This window comes from Melospiza georgiana, chromosome 18 (assembly GCF_028018845.1).
Source record: "Melospiza georgiana isolate bMelGeo1 chromosome 18, bMelGeo1.pri, whole genome shotgun sequence".
NCBI lineage: Eukaryota > Metazoa > Chordata > Aves > Passeriformes > Passerellidae > Melospiza > Melospiza georgiana.
Window position 1 is genome coordinate 4204297 of NC_080447.1, and position 16226 is coordinate 4220522.

Below are 16226 nucleotides of genomic sequence, written 5' to 3' on the forward strand. Positions count from 1 at the left end.
CCCCAGCTCAAGAGCCCATGGCTGTCCTGTGACCTTGGGGACAACTCTCAGGGCAGAATGTCCCATCCTTGTCTCCACTCCCTCCTAAAGCCAAACCCTGCTTAGTAACACACTAAGGGTCACCCCAGCAGCTCCCTCTGCCTCAGCCCTCCAGAAACAACTGCTGTGGGTGGAGAGGGAGGGGGCAGCTGGGGGAGCACCCCAGTAAATTTAATCTCTCCATCGTTTTAAGTGTAGCAGCTTGATTTATTTCTCCTTGCAATCCAAACAATGCCAGCTTTGGTCCCAAAACAGTAGTGAGATTTCTTCCCCCCAGCTGGAAAAAATGGAAATACTATAAATCCCTCCCCAAGCTGATTTATGGAGCATTCATGAGGAATTTATATTGCAAAGGATTTTATTAAATTAAACTTGAAAAGCCTCTTGATTCCTGAGGTTCAGTCCCAGAGCCAGAGCTCTCATAAAACTGGCAGGAGCAGGCAGAGGGAATGGCTGAGGTGACACTGCAGCTGATGGGACCATCCAAATCCAGAGCATTTGTCACTGGGATGTGTTCCAGGCTGAGGCTTGGAAAATTACTCCATGAGAAATGGGCATTAACAAGAGCTATGAAATATCTGCCTCAAACCCAGGTGAGTGATCTGTTAGTGCTGGGCACTCCTCACTCATTCCTGGGCATTCCTCACTGCCCAGAAAGGGACACAGAGCCAGAGATTCCTTGGAGAATAAGTTTAAGGTTGCTTCTACTCAAATAATTGAATGGGAAAAGGGGCAGGATGGATTTAAAAGCAGGACAAGCCCTGGATGGGCATCACCACCTTGCAGCCCACAGCATTCCCAGGGGGGAAAATGACACCAGCAGGGTTCACATGGGTTCCTCCCAGTTGTATTTCCAAGCTGGAAGCAGCTTGGACGTGAGTGCAAAGCTGGAATTGTGTGATGTGGCTGTGAGCTCTCTCCAGCCTGCTCTGCCCAGGGTTCCATGGACAAACATTCCAGGGGCCCTTGGGGTGCTGCTCCTCACCCCAACCCCCTTTTCCTGCACCCTCACTGCTCCCAAACCCTGGGCTCTGCTCCCCCAGCTGTTCCTGCAGCTGGACCCACCATTCCAAGGGACAGCTCCCCATGGAGACACCCCCAGCACACAGACCCTGGGATTTGGCCTTTCCTGCTTCACCCCCTCCATGCTGTTCCTGGCAGAGGATGCCCTGGATTGTCAGCTCAGAGAATTCCTCACATGCACAACAAGAGGCAGCAAAGCCAAGGAATTCTTGGTGCATTCCTGTAAATCTGTGCAGCTCAGCTCCAGCCAGAGCTGATGGATTGGAAGGGACTTGGAGCAGCAAAGCTCACAGGGCTCGCTGCTAAAACGTGACAGTTTGTGGCCCTTTGGTACAAGGAAATTCACATTTATTATTTCAGAGCTGTGGACACAATTCCCAAAGGCCTCCAGCTGCTGCTCCATACGAGCACTGTGACTTCAGAGGAGGAGCTGATTGTTTTCCTGATTGTTTTCCTGATTGTTTTCCTTTCATCATCCCTCAGAGTCCTGTCAGAGCCTTCCCACAGCACCTGCTGCTGCCCAGGGAAATGAAGGCATCTCCAAAATGTTATGGAATTCTCCTGCCTCTACTCCCAGCTGGGAGAAGCAGTGGCTCCAGAGCCATCCCCACATGGGATGTGTGGGCCAGGCCCAGGGAACAGGACAGGTGTGTTTGGGTCCCTTCCAACTCAGGATATTCTGTGATTCTCTTCCTCTCAGGATTTATCAACAAGGTCCTGGTTATTTCACATGGAAATCCTTGGCAGCTCCCATTTCCAGTCCAGGCTTGTTCTCTCTCCCTTCCCTGATGGACAAAAGCAGTCAGCTGGATTTAGTTTTCCATGATCAAGGGCAGAACATTCCAGCTCCCAGCTAGGGCTCAGGTTTTATGTAGATTTTCTCTTCCTTCCCTTCCTTCATTGCAGCATAACGTGCCAGGACAAAGAGATAATCACTGAGCCTGGAAAGCAAGGGAAAAGCAGGAAAATCAGTGATCTTACTCCAGAAGAGAAGCTTGTTGAGAAGCAAAACCCCCCAGTTTTATTCCCAGAACTAAGGGAATGCTTCAGTAGGACAGGGGAATGGTTTGGGATTTTATTTTTTTACCTGTTTAAATACTTGGCCACGTTTGGATCTGCTTCCCCTGCTTGCACTAAAGGGACCACACTGGGAAAAGCAAAGGGAAATGCTGGTGTTTGATTTTCCACCTCTGAGTGCACAAAAACTGGAGCCCCCTCCCAACCCAAATGCCCCCATGGAGTCCCCACTTTGACTCCTGCAGAAGTGAGGGATCTTTGCTTCCCAGGGGGATCTGGGAGGGGTGAATGATGCCAGAAATGTTTGTGTTTGTCCTGGAAACCCCCTGCTCTGCCCACTCCCAGAGGGACAGGACACAGAGAATGGCTTCCCACTGCCAAAGGCAGGGTTAGATGGGATACTGGGAAAAAATTCTTCCCTGTGAGAGTGGTGAGGCCCTGGCACAGAGTGCCCAGAGAAGCTCTGGCTGCCCCATCCCTGGAAGTGTCCAAGGTCAGGTTGGATGTGGCTGCAGAATCCCAAAACGTTTAGGTTGGGGAAGGAAGAACAGAGCCTGACTTTGTGCCTCCTGCACACCTGCAATTGGGTTAAGCCTGGCTGGACCCCCAGCCCAGCCCTGGTTTGCTGTCACTGGGGTGTCCCCATGCCCATTTCCTCAGGGTGACCCCAGCACAGCACTCACCACCTCTCAGCCCTGCGGCACACGGCTCGGGACAAGTGGAGAGCAGCACTGCTCCTGCCTCCAGACTGGAACAGCAAGGAAACACCACTGAGGGCCTGCCCCAGCAGGGACAGCCCCCCTGCCCTCCCTCACACATGGAGCTGAGCCCTGTGCCACGCCAGGCAAGGCAGGGACAGCCCCCCTGCCCTCCCTCACACATGGAGCTGAGCCCTGTGCCACGCCAGGCAAGGCAGGGACAGCAGGGTGGGCAGATGTAACTCCCAGCTCCTTGGCTCTGCTTTTCCCTTGCTGTTTGCCCATGGGAATAGCAGCCTCCCATGGTAAGCAGTGCAGCAGGGCTACCCCACGGAAATGAGGGGCACAGGCAGCACCTACAGGCAGGATGAAGGCTCTGAGGGGAGGCAGCTGCTCTGAGTAGCTGTCAATCCACTGCTCCAGCTCCAGGATGGGCTTCTCGCTGAATGATGTTCGTTCTACAGAGGGGAGAAGAATCAGCTGGAGAAAAGTGATTCAGACAACAAGCTGAGCTCTCATTTTGCTTTCTTGGATCAGCAAGCTCTAAGAAACCAAACACTCAGCATCCCAGCACTCACACCAGCCCAGGACAGGCAGGACTTACTGCGGTGAGCCTCCCTGGCTGAGGAGAGTGGCGTGGCAATGTTGGAGCCCACATCCTGCAGCATGCACTGCACCTGGACAGAAACCACAACTGCTGTCACTGCCAGCCATGGCTTTTTGCATTCCAGTGCTCAGCAGAGCTGATCAGCCAAACTCACAGGCTGCCCAGGCAGGACCTGGGTCACTGCTGTGCCCTTGTGGTTGTTTGTGTCCCAGTTTCAAACCTGGAGCTCTGTTACAACAAAACTCATGTTCATATGTGGATCTGACTTAGAATAAACCTAGAGATGAATCTGTCTGCCCATAACTAATAATTTCATCTACCAACTTCCTTCTTGGTTAAAGAAATTTGCCTCTTAGAGAGCAATCAAGGGAGTCTCAAAGATTTAGATATTGTAATACTAAATGTATTGAATTCCTGTGTGTCAGTGGGAGCACTGTGGCTAAAATTAAGGAGTCCATGTTTTAATAGCACTGGAATGAAGATTTATCATTAATACTCACCTTATGAAGTTGATCAACAAACGTGTGACCCTTTTCACTGCTAAACTCACCGGCCAGCCTTGGGTAGAGAGAAAAAAACAAAACAGAATTAGTTGGGAATAAAGAAATCACAACAAACATACTTTTCTATATGATTTGGATACTCCCAGCCGGTGCTTACCCTATGGCCGAGCTCAGCTCATCCGTGGCTCCGAGGGCCTCGAAGATCCGGTCGCCCTTGGGCCGCCGCTCCCCGGTGAAGGTGCTGGAGAATCCTTTGGGAAGGGCGGGAGGCGCTCAGGGCCCGCCTGGGGAGCTCTGCCCGCGGCCCCCGGGGCCCCCCGGGCTCTACCTGAGTCTCCCGTCCTCGTGTAGATCCTCGGGGCCCGCTCGGCAGCGGCGCGCTCGGGGCTGTGGAGGCACAAACCGTGAGGGGACACCGTGAGGGGGGGACGCACCGTGAGAGACTCAACGACACCGCGAGGGACGGAACAACGCCGTGAGGGGGTCCCGGCCCTCCCACGCTCACCTGCCCGCCCCGCTCCGCCACCGCCGCCCCGCCATCCCCGGCAGGCCCCGTCCCGCCGCCACCGCCGCTCGCCGCCACATCCCTGCCGGCCGCCGTCCCCGCCGCCGTCCCGCCCTCAGCCCACGCTGTCACCCCAGCGCCGCGCCACCCCGCAACGCCCCCTTCCCATTGGCCGCCCGCAAAGTCCCGCCCTCGCACGACGCCCGGCTATTGGCTGAGCGCAGGGAGGCGGGGCAAGGCGCGGCCCCGATTGGTGTGTGGGGCTGTCAGTCGGTACCGGCCGTGCGGCGATGTGGACGCGGGAGCTGGCGGTGTCGGCGCCGGGCAAGGTGATCCTGCACGGGGAGCACGCCGTGGTGCTGGGCAAGGTGAGGGCACGGCGGGGAAACCAGGGCTGCCCGGCTCGGTAACCGGGGCTGCCCGGCCCCGCTGACCCCCGCTCTCCGCCCGCAGGTGGCCCTGGCCGTGGCGCTGGACCTGCGCACGTTTCTCCGCCTGCGGCCCGGCGCTCAGGGCCGGCTGAGCATCTCCCTGCCCGGCGTCGGCGTCCGGAGGAGCTGGGACACCCCCGACCTCCGGGCCCTGCGGGAGCGGATCGCAGGCAAGGGCCGGGGGAAGGAAGGAGGAGCTGCCCCGGGGCATTGAGGGGCTCTCGGTGCCGTTCGGTGCCTGTCACACCCCGGTGACCGTGCTGGGACCCCTCCATGGGGTGGCTCTGCAGGGACCCCCGTGGGGTTATTTGTCCTCCCTGCAGTGTTTTGGGGTCTCGCTCTCTCTGACCCCGCTCACTGACGTGTTCCTGCCCCTCTCAGTTATTTACGTTCCCCTCGTGGCCCCGCTGATGCTCAGGTGTCCGTGCGTGGCCCTGTCCCCTCCTGGTTTGGGTTCCACGGACTTGTTCTGGTGCTGTTGTGGCTCCAGCCAGCCTGGGTCTGTTTTCCTGCCCGTCTGTCCCACACCAGCCCTCACAGTAAATTTCTGCAGCACCTTGCACTGGCTGGAGCCCCAGGATATCCCACTTCCAAAATCCACGTCCTTTAATGAAGAGTTTGTGAGTTGCCACGTTTTCCATAGTGATTGTGGATGGATGCAATGGCAGGTGTAGGCAGGGAAACATTTGGAAATATGGAGTATGGAAACCCTGGGATTTCAGAGTGCCTGGTGGAGATTTTGCTTTTATTTCATGGAAGATCCTCAGGTGGAACCTGAAATGGGCCCCAGCTGTTTCTGCTTGCTGTAACAGAAGGTTTTGTTGTAAATACTGCTCTCAGTGTAACAATTCCCTGGTTTTTAAGTGTTTAAACTCTCCCCTGCTTGCTTCCATAGCTGATGGTGATGAGTCCAAGTCTCCCAGTGTAGAACAGCTGGATGCACTGAGGGAGTTTGCTGGAATTGCTGCTGGGGCCTCAGCTCCAGACAGTCTTGCCACTCTTGCCTTCCTGTATATGTGCCTGGCTATTTCTGCTAAGTATGGGTAAGGCTCTGCTCCTGCCCCAAACTTTTGGTGCTGGGTGGGTGCTTCAGGCAGGTGAGCTGGGAGTGTCAGCTCTCACTTAGTTCTGAGGGCTGAAAGCAGAGCAGTTCATGCCACAGTCACAACACACACACCCCTCCCCACGGCAGGCAGCTCCTGTCATCCTGGCTTAGGCTGGCAAAACAGAAATAAGCTGTGAATTTATTGTCTGAACTAAGTCTGATCTCTTTATGGGCTGAATCTGCCTAAAACTGAAAATGTGGGGCTGTTCCAGTTCCCAGCCTTGTCCAGCACCATCAGTGACTGGATGGGTGCTCAGGGCAATGCCAGAAACCAAAGCAGAGCCCAACTTCCATCTTCTCATCCAAGAAATCCAAGGATAAAGAGCTGGGATGTGCAGCTGGGTTGTGGTTTCCCTGCAGTCTCAGGGTGGCACTGGGGCTGTCAGCAGCCCTGAAAAGCTCTTGGGCTTTATTTTGGGGTCTATAACACAACCCAGGTGTGTTCAGTGGAGCAAAGGGTTCGTGGATATATCCATGTTCCATCTTCCCCACCAGCCTCTTGCCCCAGTGGGATGTGGCTGTGCAATTACAGATTTGGGATATTTACATTTTATTCAGAAATATATTTACAACGACCTCTGAGGGGGCTCTTTATGCTGCTGCTCAGGTATTTAGTTACCAAGAGCCCCCTTCTAGCAGCCTGACAAGCTGTGCCAATCATGGCTCCAGCTCAGGAGGGCTTTATTCCATCTCAAGTGCTTGCCCAGGCTGCTCCATTCAGGAGTGATCCCTCCTGCAGCCCCAGTGTGTCAGATGCGTGTGCAGATTTGCCAATTCTCACCCACCTTTCCCTGTGATCAGTCCTAACTGGCTTCTCTGCCTTTTTGATGTTGTCTGGGGGTGGAACTCGGGGTGCTGGTGCCAGTTCCTGTGTGTGGGGGTGGAACTCAGGGTGCTGGTGCCAGTCCCTGTGCCAGTGCCTGTGTGTGTGTCTGTTTCCCAGGGATGTTCCCAGCGTGGACATCGTGGTGTGCTCGGAGCTGCCCACGGGAGCAGGGCTGGGATCCAGTGCTGCCTATGCTGTGTGCCTGGCTGCAGCCCTGCTCATGCTGTGTGGGGCCATCTCCTGCCCACTGCAGGAGGGAGAATCCACAGCCAGGTAAGGAATTCCAGCCTGGCATGCACAGCTCTGTGCCCCACCTTCCCTTTTGCCTGCACGAGTTCTGGCACTGCCACCTCTGCTGGTCTGTCTTGGCTGTCACCACAGGTGACACCCTGAGCCCATCTCCTGTCCATACCCAGTGTTCCCAGCCCTAACTCTTTACCTCAGCCCTGTCCCAGACTTTGTAAAACTCCCCCTGTTTCCCTTGTTTAGGGTCAGAAAAACACACTGTAAAAAAGGGAGGAAAACCCCTTATTTTTTCAATCAAATAAAACACACTGAAATTTTTCACCCTCAGTTTCCTCTGGCTCTGAGCACCTTCCAGGTTTTGCTTTGAGTCCTCGAGGATCCTTTCTGGGTTTCTTTTGCATTTCCCATGGATTCTTTTCTGCATGTGCTACATTTCCCCCTGATCTCCTGCCTGTCTTTCCCTTTTATCAGTACCTGATGAAAGAGAGTTTCTTTCCTGCCGCCCTTGGAGCTCCCCTTTGGAAGCCTGGAGTGCTGTGCCCCTGTGAGAGGGAGCTCTGAAGCTGTTCAAAATCAAAGCTGGAGGGGCAGAACCTCTGTTGTGTGGGGCTGAGAGCGAGACAGCAAGGAGGGTGGTTCTGTGTTCTGCCCCAGAAACACGTTCTTGTTGGGAGCACTTGAGCAAATCTCCCAAATTTGGGGAATAAAAAGGCAGCTCCAAGTGTTACAGCAAAGATATCTTCATTCCCTGCTCACCCTCCGTGGCTTCAGCATGGATCCAGCATAATTCCTGCCTTCCAGCTGCTGTGCAGAGAGCTGGGGGTGTCAGACTTCAGAGGGGTTTTGCTTCCCATGGCAAGAAAAGAACAGCAGGATGGAAAGGCTCCTGTGTCGGGAGGAATTGCAGCCTCTCAAAGAGGATTAGGAACAAGTGGTTTACTCCTGTTCCTGAGGCTGCTGCTGGGAGCTGTTTGCTGAGTGCTCCCAGATTAAATCCTGGCAGGTGGAATGCAAGGTGTGTGGACATGGATAAGGACATTCAGCCAAGGCCCAGGGAAGCAGGAGTGAAGGGGAGCAGTTTCTGGGTAGCAGGTGGCTCTTGGAATTTCTGCATTGCCTTGTAAGGCACTGTGAGGCTTTCTCAAAATCTGGATTTATGCCTCTGCCCCAGCATGGAATGCCTGTTGAATGGACTTGTGGTGTGCAGGGAGGGTCAGAGGTGTGGTTTTGTGCTGACTGAGAGCAGGATTAGATGGGAAACTGGGAATTCCTCCCTGTGAGGATGGTGAGGCCCTGGCACAGGCTGCCAGAGAAGCTGTGGCTGCTCCATCCCTGGAAGTGTCCAAGGCCAGGTTGGATGGGGCTTGGAGCAACCTGAGACAGTGGAAGGTGTCCCTGCCCACCAGGGCCTCACCACCCTCGCAGGGAAGAATTTCTTCCTGGTATCCAATCTAATCCCATCAATCTCTGTCACCTTAAAGCCATTCCCCCTTGTCCTGTCATTCCAGGTCCTTGTGAATAGTCTCTGTCCATCTTTCTTGTAGCCCTTCAGGCACTGGAATGAGGTGTCCCCAAAGCTTCTCCTCTCCTGAAGAATCCCAGCTCCCTCAGCCTTTCCAGTGTGTGTGCTAACACTCCCTGTCTGGTGAGGTGGGGATGAGTCTGGACTTGAATTCCAGACTGAATTCCAGACTAAATCTGATCTACACCAGGCCAAAGCTGGGATCTTCCCCCTGAACCTGATCCCTCCCTCTCCACTGGTTTGGAGTGGTTTGGTTTGGAGTTATTTCCTTGCCTTCCAGGTGGACAGAAGAAGAGCTGACCCTGATTAACAGCTGGGCCTTCCGAGGGGAGCAGGTGATCCACGGCAATCCATCGGGTGTGGACAATGCTGTTGGCACCTGGGGTAGGTGTTTTTGCTGCTTCTCAGGCAGAAACTCCCAAATTCAGCTCCCTGCTCAGGCCTGAGCACAGGGAATCCTTCCCCTGTCTCTGTCTGCCCCATCTGTGAGCTGGGCCTGGAGCCAGCTGGAATGTTGGGAATGGGCTGCAGGAACACCAGAGCTCTGTCCCCCCCAGGCAGGTGCCACAGGGCAGAGACCTTGCTGCAAATAACTGATATTGAAACATTCTGCAGTGAACAAAGAAACCTAATCCTGTCCTAGGGATAATGCAGGGGAAAATGCAGTTGGACAGCTGTCATTTAGTTTCAATTAGCAGAGACTTCCCAGTGTTTTGAAAGTGTCCTTGGAGACTTTTAATAATCTTTCTAATGAGACCTAATCACAGTGGCTCTGTGAGGGTAGGAGCCAAGTGAGACATTCCTTCTGGACAATGAAATTCCGTGCTGCAGGATGGCTGCTGACACCAGTGCACACCACTTCACTCCATGGAATCCCACGTGCTTGGCTCTGCTGGATTCTGTTTTCTCAGCAAAGGCTTCATGCTGGCCAAACTCTTTGCCTTTTCAAAAATTATTTGGTGTGATCCTGGAGGAGAGGAGAGCAAAGGGAAAGGCCTTGGGTTGAGCATGTCCAGCCAGACCCTCTCATTAAGGCAGCAGGGTGAGGCAGGGCTGTGCTGCTGGAGAACATGGGTTCATTTAGCTGGTGTTTCTTGCAATTACTGTCACAGGCTCCGGGTGAGGTTCTGAAGATGAAAAACCTCCTGTGTTATCTCTCAGCTCGCTCTCTGCTGAGACAATAACATGTATTTTACTTTAGGTGGAGCCCTGAGATACCAAGCAGGAAAAATCACACCGTTAAAGAGGTAATATTGGAGTTTAAAAATAACCCTCACACACGGTGGGTGGAACGTGTCAGAGAGGCTCTGGGTGGGTGTTGGAGGGTATGAGGATGATGGGAGATGGCTGGAGTGTGGGAAGGGCTCTGCAGCCCCATTTTGGGTGTGGGCAGCCTCAGTTGTTGGGGTGGATGGGGACAGTAAAACGTTTGGTCATTATCTGACATTAGATGAACACAGCACAAAGGATCAATATTAATTTCATGGCATTATGGGCAGCAGGAATGGATCTGCTCCTGGCAGCAAATGACACTGTGGGGAGGGGGAACTTTGTGCTTACCTGGTGGTGGGAAAAGCCATTGGCAGAGAGAAATCTGGGTCCTGAGTGTTCCCTCTGCCTCCTGCCAGAGAAGTATAATCTGACTCCATTAAAATCTTCCACAGTGCATGAAATTGCTCTATTAGCAGTTAATGGCCACTGCTGGCTACTCTTGTAGAGAGTATTTCAAAGGAGAAAATTTGCTTGAAAAACATGGATTTTAGTAAATACATTACAGTACTATTTATAGCTCTAGTACAGTTGTTCCTTGTATCCAGGAGGAACAAGCCTGAGCCCAGCCAGCACTGCAACACCTGCTGAAGTTTTATAAAATGAATGGGACTCCTGATCTTGGGTTCCTGCTCAAAGAGGCCTTTTGAGGCAGAATAAGCTGTAGCTTTGGGGAGTGTGAAGGAAAGAGGCCAGGAGATGTTCCCTGCCCATGGCAGGGGGTTGGAATGAGATGAACTTTAAGGTCCTTTCCAATCCAGAGCACTCTGGGATTCTCTGTCTCCTGTTGCTTCCAGGGTGCCCACACTGAGGATCTTGCTGACCAACACCAAAGTCCCTCGGAGCACCAAGGTCCTGGTGGCTGGTGTAAAGGAGAAGATCCTGAAGGTGCAGGTGGTTGTGGGATGGAGATGGGGGGGATAACCTTTGGGAGATAACCCTGGACTGCAGGTCCCACAGGATCTTCTGGGACATCTCTCCTGTAGCCACTGTATTCCTATCTCCCAGCTGCTTGGGAATGGGGTTTCAGCTCATCTCCTCCCTTCCTCCAGTTTAACAGGAGTTAAAACCACCAATTTGCAACCATGAAAAGAGAAGTTCCTTCCTCTGGCCTGTTTCCTTCTCTTCCTCCCTTTTCTGCAGCCAGGAGCAGGTTACCATCACCCTGCTCTGGGAATGAGTGAGGAATTGCCCAGCTCAAGGAGACTGGGACCAGTTTCCTCCCAGTGGTTTTGGAAGAGCAGCAAGCAGGCACCTGACATCCCTCCTTCCCCCTTTCCAGTTCCCTGCCATAATGAACCCAGTGCTGGACTCCATCGATGCCATTTCTCAGGAGTGCCAAAGTGTTCTGGAAGCCATGCCTGCAAATCCATCAGCAGAGCATTACCCTGTGCTGGAGGTAAGGGGCTTGCTTGCCAGTATTTTTAGCCACTGTTACTGTTGAACATCAAAATGTCATTTAAAGAACATTAGATCTGAAAAAAAAAAAGTGATAGCAGGAAATGTTCAGTTCTAAGTGAAACCATGGTCTGGGTGTGCTGCTTTTAATGCCCTTCCTGGAGCCAGGAGACAGAAGCTGCTGCTGGTGCCTCTTCCCAGCTGTGTGCAGGGCTGGGGCTCTGGGGACCTGTGGCTCTGGAGGGTTTGTTTCTCTTACACTGAGTGCCACAGCTCTGGCAGTCACTGCCTGTGAATCAACAGCTCTGTCACTGCCAGAGCCACTGGTTTGTGATGGACTGACTGGTTCCCAGCCAGCTCCTGGTGCTCCAGGCTCATCCTGGCTCCAGAGAGCCACAGACAGAGCTGTGCCCAGAGCTGACCTGACATTGATGCACGAGGTGCACACAAAGATCTGTTTGTCTTGGCTTTGCTCAAAGAACAGAGGCTGGGGAGGGGGAGGAACAGGATTCCGAGTGGAAGAAGTGCTGAGAGTGCTGTAATGCTGCTCCACAGCCCCTGGGGGAGGGATGTGTGTCTGTGTCCCAGCTGAGGCAAACCTGGCCTGGCTCTGGGAGCCAGCCTGGACACTCAGGAACCATTTGGTACCAGTCCTTGTTGGCATCTGGATGCTTCCCCTCGGCTCTCAGGAGGATCTCTGCTTGTCCTTGCTCTTGCTCTGGGTTGTTCCCATGGCAGAGTCCTGCTCCCTTGGCACCAGGGTGGGATTCTGGCCCCCTCACGGTGAGCTGAGCTGCCATCAGCTGAGGGAGGTCTGTTCACAGCACAGCTTCATACAACTCATCTTAATTCCACATCCTCAGGCTGTCAGAAGTGTCAGGGGACAGGGAAGAGAGGGGATAATTTGAGTTGTGCTTTGAGCTCCTCACATGGAAAATGCCAGAGCATCCTTGTGTCCCACACCCGGGCAGCAGCACTGCGGTGAGCAGGTTCCTGTCTTGAATCTTGTTGTTTTGTCTTGTGCTTGAAGAGCCCAGAGAGGCCCAGCTGATGAGATGCAGCACACAGATATATAAATACATCTTTTGGGCTGTTTCTGAGATGTGCAGCTCTGGCCAGAACCATGGAACTAGTCTAGTGTGTCATAAGCTGTCATCGGATTCCTGGCAGATTCTGGATCAGGAGATGACAGGTGTCTTGGATCATCACAGCCACTGCTGTGCCCTCACTCAGGCATATAAAGAGGCCTCTGGATGGATGTGTGTCCTGCCCAGCCTGGAGTGGGTGGTGGCTGAGCTCTGCCTGCCACCCACTCCTTGCTCTTCCCAAACACAGGGCAGAAATGCTCTCTCTGGAGGTGGGAGAGGGATTCTTTCTGCAGTGTCCCCTCCTGTGTGAGGTTGGCAGGATTCCTGGGTGGAGCTGAGGGAGGGGGATGTGGCTGACACCTGCCCTGTGCTCCCTGTGCACAGAGCCCTCCTGGCTCTCCGGGAGCTGCAGGCAGGGAGCAGCTCAGTGCTGCTTGCTGGGGGAGGGCTGGGAGGGCCCTGTGGTGCTCAGGGAGCTCCTGTCTGCTTCTGGCCCTGCTCCAGACTTGCTTCAATCACAGACCAAGCCCTTCCCTCTGCTCCTGAATTCCTCACCTGTCCTGCTGGGAGGGGAGAAGCTGTAACTTCCATTTCTGTGTGGTGCTGTCCGTCCCTTGGGCTGTTTGGACCTTGCTGCTGGGGCAGCTTTCTCCAGGAGCAGCTGCTCTGGCAGGCTGGGAAGCGTGGCAGGGATGCTCCCACAGCTCTGCCAGGAGGGTGGGCTCTCTCAGTGCTGCTCCCTGAGGGAAGGACCCTCTCGACCCCACTTGAGCTGGGTGCCAGATTCCCAGCGTGGTGCTGCTCCTTGGCTCCCTGCCTGTGAGGAGGCAGAGGTGCAGCACAGAGCAAACAAAGGGATTTCCCTCTGTGTCACCTCTCCAGCAACGCCTCGGCCGTGTCAGAAGTCCCTGGATTTGGCTTTGCTGGATGGATTGCAGGGCAGGGCAGGGTGACAGCCAGGAATGAGAGCTGCTGGCTCAGTGCCCTTCCCACGGCCAGTGAGGGGCCTTGCACAGCCTCCTGCCCAGCACTCAGTGACAGGGCAGAGGAGAGGCAGTCAGGGGGCATTGGAGAGCTCTGGAAAAAATTCCTGCTGGCAGCTTGCAGTGATCAGGATTTTCCTGGAATGTGCAGGTCACTGTGCAAGTTGTGATGGGGACAGGGACACATGAGCAGCTCAGAGATCAGACTCTGCCCTGACCTTTCTCCTTGGTCCTGGTGGCCAAATTTCTGCATAAATGAGGTGGTTGTGAAGGGGTGGCTGGGAAGGCAGGGCTGCCTCTGCTCTAAAGTGTTTCTATGTGTTCTCATCTCCTCTCTTTTTGTTGCTTTCAGGAATTCTTTGACATAAACCAACACCACTTAAATGTGCTCGGCGTGGGCCACCCCTCCCTGGACAGGCTGTGCCAGGTGACAGCATCCCACAGCCTGCACAGCAAACTGACAGGGGCTGGTGGGGGTGGCTGTGGCATCACCCTGCTGCCACCAGGTCAGTACAGCCCCTTGGGCATCTTCCTCTTCCTCACAGCTCGGGGTGGGGGGCAGGTCTGGGAGCAGAGGAATCACCGCCAGCCCTGCTCTGGCTCTGGAGGAATGGGTGGGATGTGTCCCAGCACTGCCTGGCACTGTGGCTTGCAGTGTGTGATTCAGAGTGCTCATTTATGTGTGTCAGCCCCCGAGGGCACTGGCCCTGTGCCAGGGGCTGTGTTTGGAGGAGCCATGGCCCTTTCCCTCTCCCTGCAGTGGCCGAGCTGACTCGCTGGCTGCTCTTGCCTTGCTCTTGGCAGACACCTCCCCTCTGGCCGTGGAAGCAGCCAAGCAAGACTTGTGTGCCTGTGGATTTGAATGCTGGGAGACCAAGATTGGGGCCCCCGGGGTGACCCTGCACTCCTGCTCCTCCCTGAGTGCCCAAGTGCTGCACGCGCTCGCCCAGAGCTGAGCTGCTGCCCTGGCAGCCCTGAGCTCCTGGCACCACCTCCTCGGAGCTCTGCGTGCCCACGTGCCTGGAAACTTCTTTCCCCTCTCCTGTGTGGCTGAGGGCCTCCAGATGTGGGGATGGAGCCAGTCTGGGGCCTGGTGTCACTGGGATTTGGGGCTGCAATGGAGGCCTGGGAGCTCCCACCCAGCGGTGTTTGACCAAGGCTGTCAAAAATCCCGGTTTGAATTTCCTTCCTCAACTGCTGTGCTGATCCCAAGGGGCAGGAGGAGAGGGGCTTGGCTGGATTCCAGGGTGGATAATGACACTTTGCTGCTTCAGATGTGTGTGGTGTCTCTCCCCTCATCCCTGCTGTCCTGTGGGAGCTGGCAAGGTGGATGTGCATGGTACTTTGATGTTTTTGGGTGAAGAGCATCTTTGGCATCTCAGGGCTTGATGCCCAGGTCTCTGTTTCTTCTGGACTACATTCCCAGTGAAGAGGAAACCTTTAATACAGCTCTTCCCTGCTATTAAGTGTTGGATAATTAAAATGCAAGATAAAGCACAATTCTAGTGAAATTACTGATTTCCACTCTTTTCCATAATCTCTGCCTGGGCTGATAAGCAGAGTCCTGTAGTCAGGCTCTGGTTTTTATTCACATGTGCGAGGTCTGGCTCAAATAGCACCTGCAAGGAGGGCAGCTCCAGGCCAAGGGCAGGCTTAAAATTCCTCCTTGTAAAAGCTGTTCTCTCACACTTCACTCTTGAACCAGCATGGCCCTGACCCTGCCTGGTGTTGGGTTTACTTTGGTGTAATTAAGTAGGGGAAAGAAACCCAAACCACGTCCTCAAAAGCTTGCCATAAGTTGCAGTTGACAAACTCTAAAACCTAAATGCATTTAGACTTATTACACAAATGTAAATGCATTTTTAACTCCTGAAATTTTAATGAGCTGTGCCGCAGAATGAAGGGGAAGTGGCTGAGGCCAGAATCTCTGGGAGTCATGAGCTGACTCTGAGGGACTGTGGTCTCTGCTGTACCTGCCAAGAGGGTTTTATCATCACTCTGTTTGTCTAGGGTGGGTTTTTTAAGTGGGTTTTCAAGTGTAGCTGTGTTCAACAATCACTTCACTCACAGCTGAGTAATGAATTGGCAGAGGTGGGGAATTTGCCTTCCCCTTCCAGCCCACGGATAAAAAAAAATCAAGTGTGAGAAGCTGAGATGTTCTAGCTCTAAACCCCCTAGCATCATGGTGACCAGCTTTAGTTCCCTGATCCCATGTAAAACTGTCTCTGGTTTTAATAAATCCATCGATTTTTTTTTTATGTGCAAAGTGTTCTTTGATAATTATGCTGGATACAAAAGGAAAAAAGCACCTTACACTGCTTCAGGAAAGCAGGTCTCAGATGCTGCCTTTCTACATGTCTAATTACAATTCCAATTTGCATCTGAGAGCTGCTTTACACTAATCACAAGTCAGAAAGGCTGATAAATAATTTACCATTTTCTAATACAGTGTAATCAATGTGAGGATCTGGGAGCGTGTTGACTTTAACCACTTACATGTGTCGACTTTGTGATGTTGGCACAAAGGGATGCCAGATCCAGCACGGGGAACTTCCCTTCAAAGCAGCATGTCTGGGGCTGAGCCTTGTTGGCTCTGCGGGCTGGGGACCAGAACTGAGGGGAAATTCACAGAATCCCAGGATCATTCAGTTTGGGAAAGCTTTCCAAGTCCAACCTGTGTTTGATCCACACTTTCCCACCCAGCCCAGAGCACCGAGTGTCACACCCAGGTGTTCCTTGGATGCCTCCAGGGATGGGGACTCCAAACCTCCCCAAAAGGGACCTCCCTTTCCATGAGGAAATTCCTCCTGCTGTCCAACCTGAGTGCTCATCCCGCTCTGCTCTGTGGCAGAGTGGGAGTGGTGACATTCCGGGGCAGGGAGGGTGGTGGCAGTGTCGTGGCAGGAGGGTGACCCATACAGGGGTCTGTGGGAAGGCTCCAGGGTGACACAGGCACTGCTGGGATC

General features: G+C 53.8%; 2 protein-coding genes across 3 annotated transcripts; one reads left to right on the plus strand and one right to left on the minus strand.

Annotated features, from left to right (window-relative positions):
- Positions 1–380: 380 nt before the first annotated feature.
- Positions 381–4472, minus strand: MMAB (metabolism of cobalamin associated B). The gene is made up of 9 exons (XM_058036969.1): positions 4393–4472; positions 4216–4274; positions 4045–4138; positions 3885–3942; positions 3382–3454; positions 3138–3235; positions 2763–2827; positions 2150–2209; positions 381–2003 (listed from the first exon to the last, which is right to left on the minus strand). Exons 1-9 carry the CDS (start codon positions 4470–4472, stop codon positions 1916–1918), a joined length of 675 nt encoding a protein of 224 aa, XP_057892952.1. The 3' UTR covers positions 381–1915.
- Positions 4473–4674: 202 nt separating this feature from the next.
- Positions 4675–15526, plus strand: MVK (mevalonate kinase). Of its 2 annotated transcripts, none has more exons than XM_058036859.1 (10): positions 4675–4760; positions 4846–4993; positions 5719–5866; positions 6872–7027; positions 8803–8906; positions 9724–9769; positions 10589–10679; positions 11074–11190; positions 13613–13766; positions 14021–15526. In XM_058036859.1, exons 1-10 carry the CDS (start codon positions 4683–4685, stop codon positions 14155–14157), a joined length of 1179 nt encoding a protein of 392 aa, XP_057892842.1. In that variant the 5' UTR covers positions 4675–4682; the 3' UTR covers positions 14158–15526. The 2 variants fall into 2 exon arrangements, with proteins under 2 accessions (XP_057892842.1, XP_057892841.1); XM_058036858.1 differs by having other exon boundaries at positions 14065–15526.
- Positions 15527–16226: the final 700 nt, after the last annotated feature.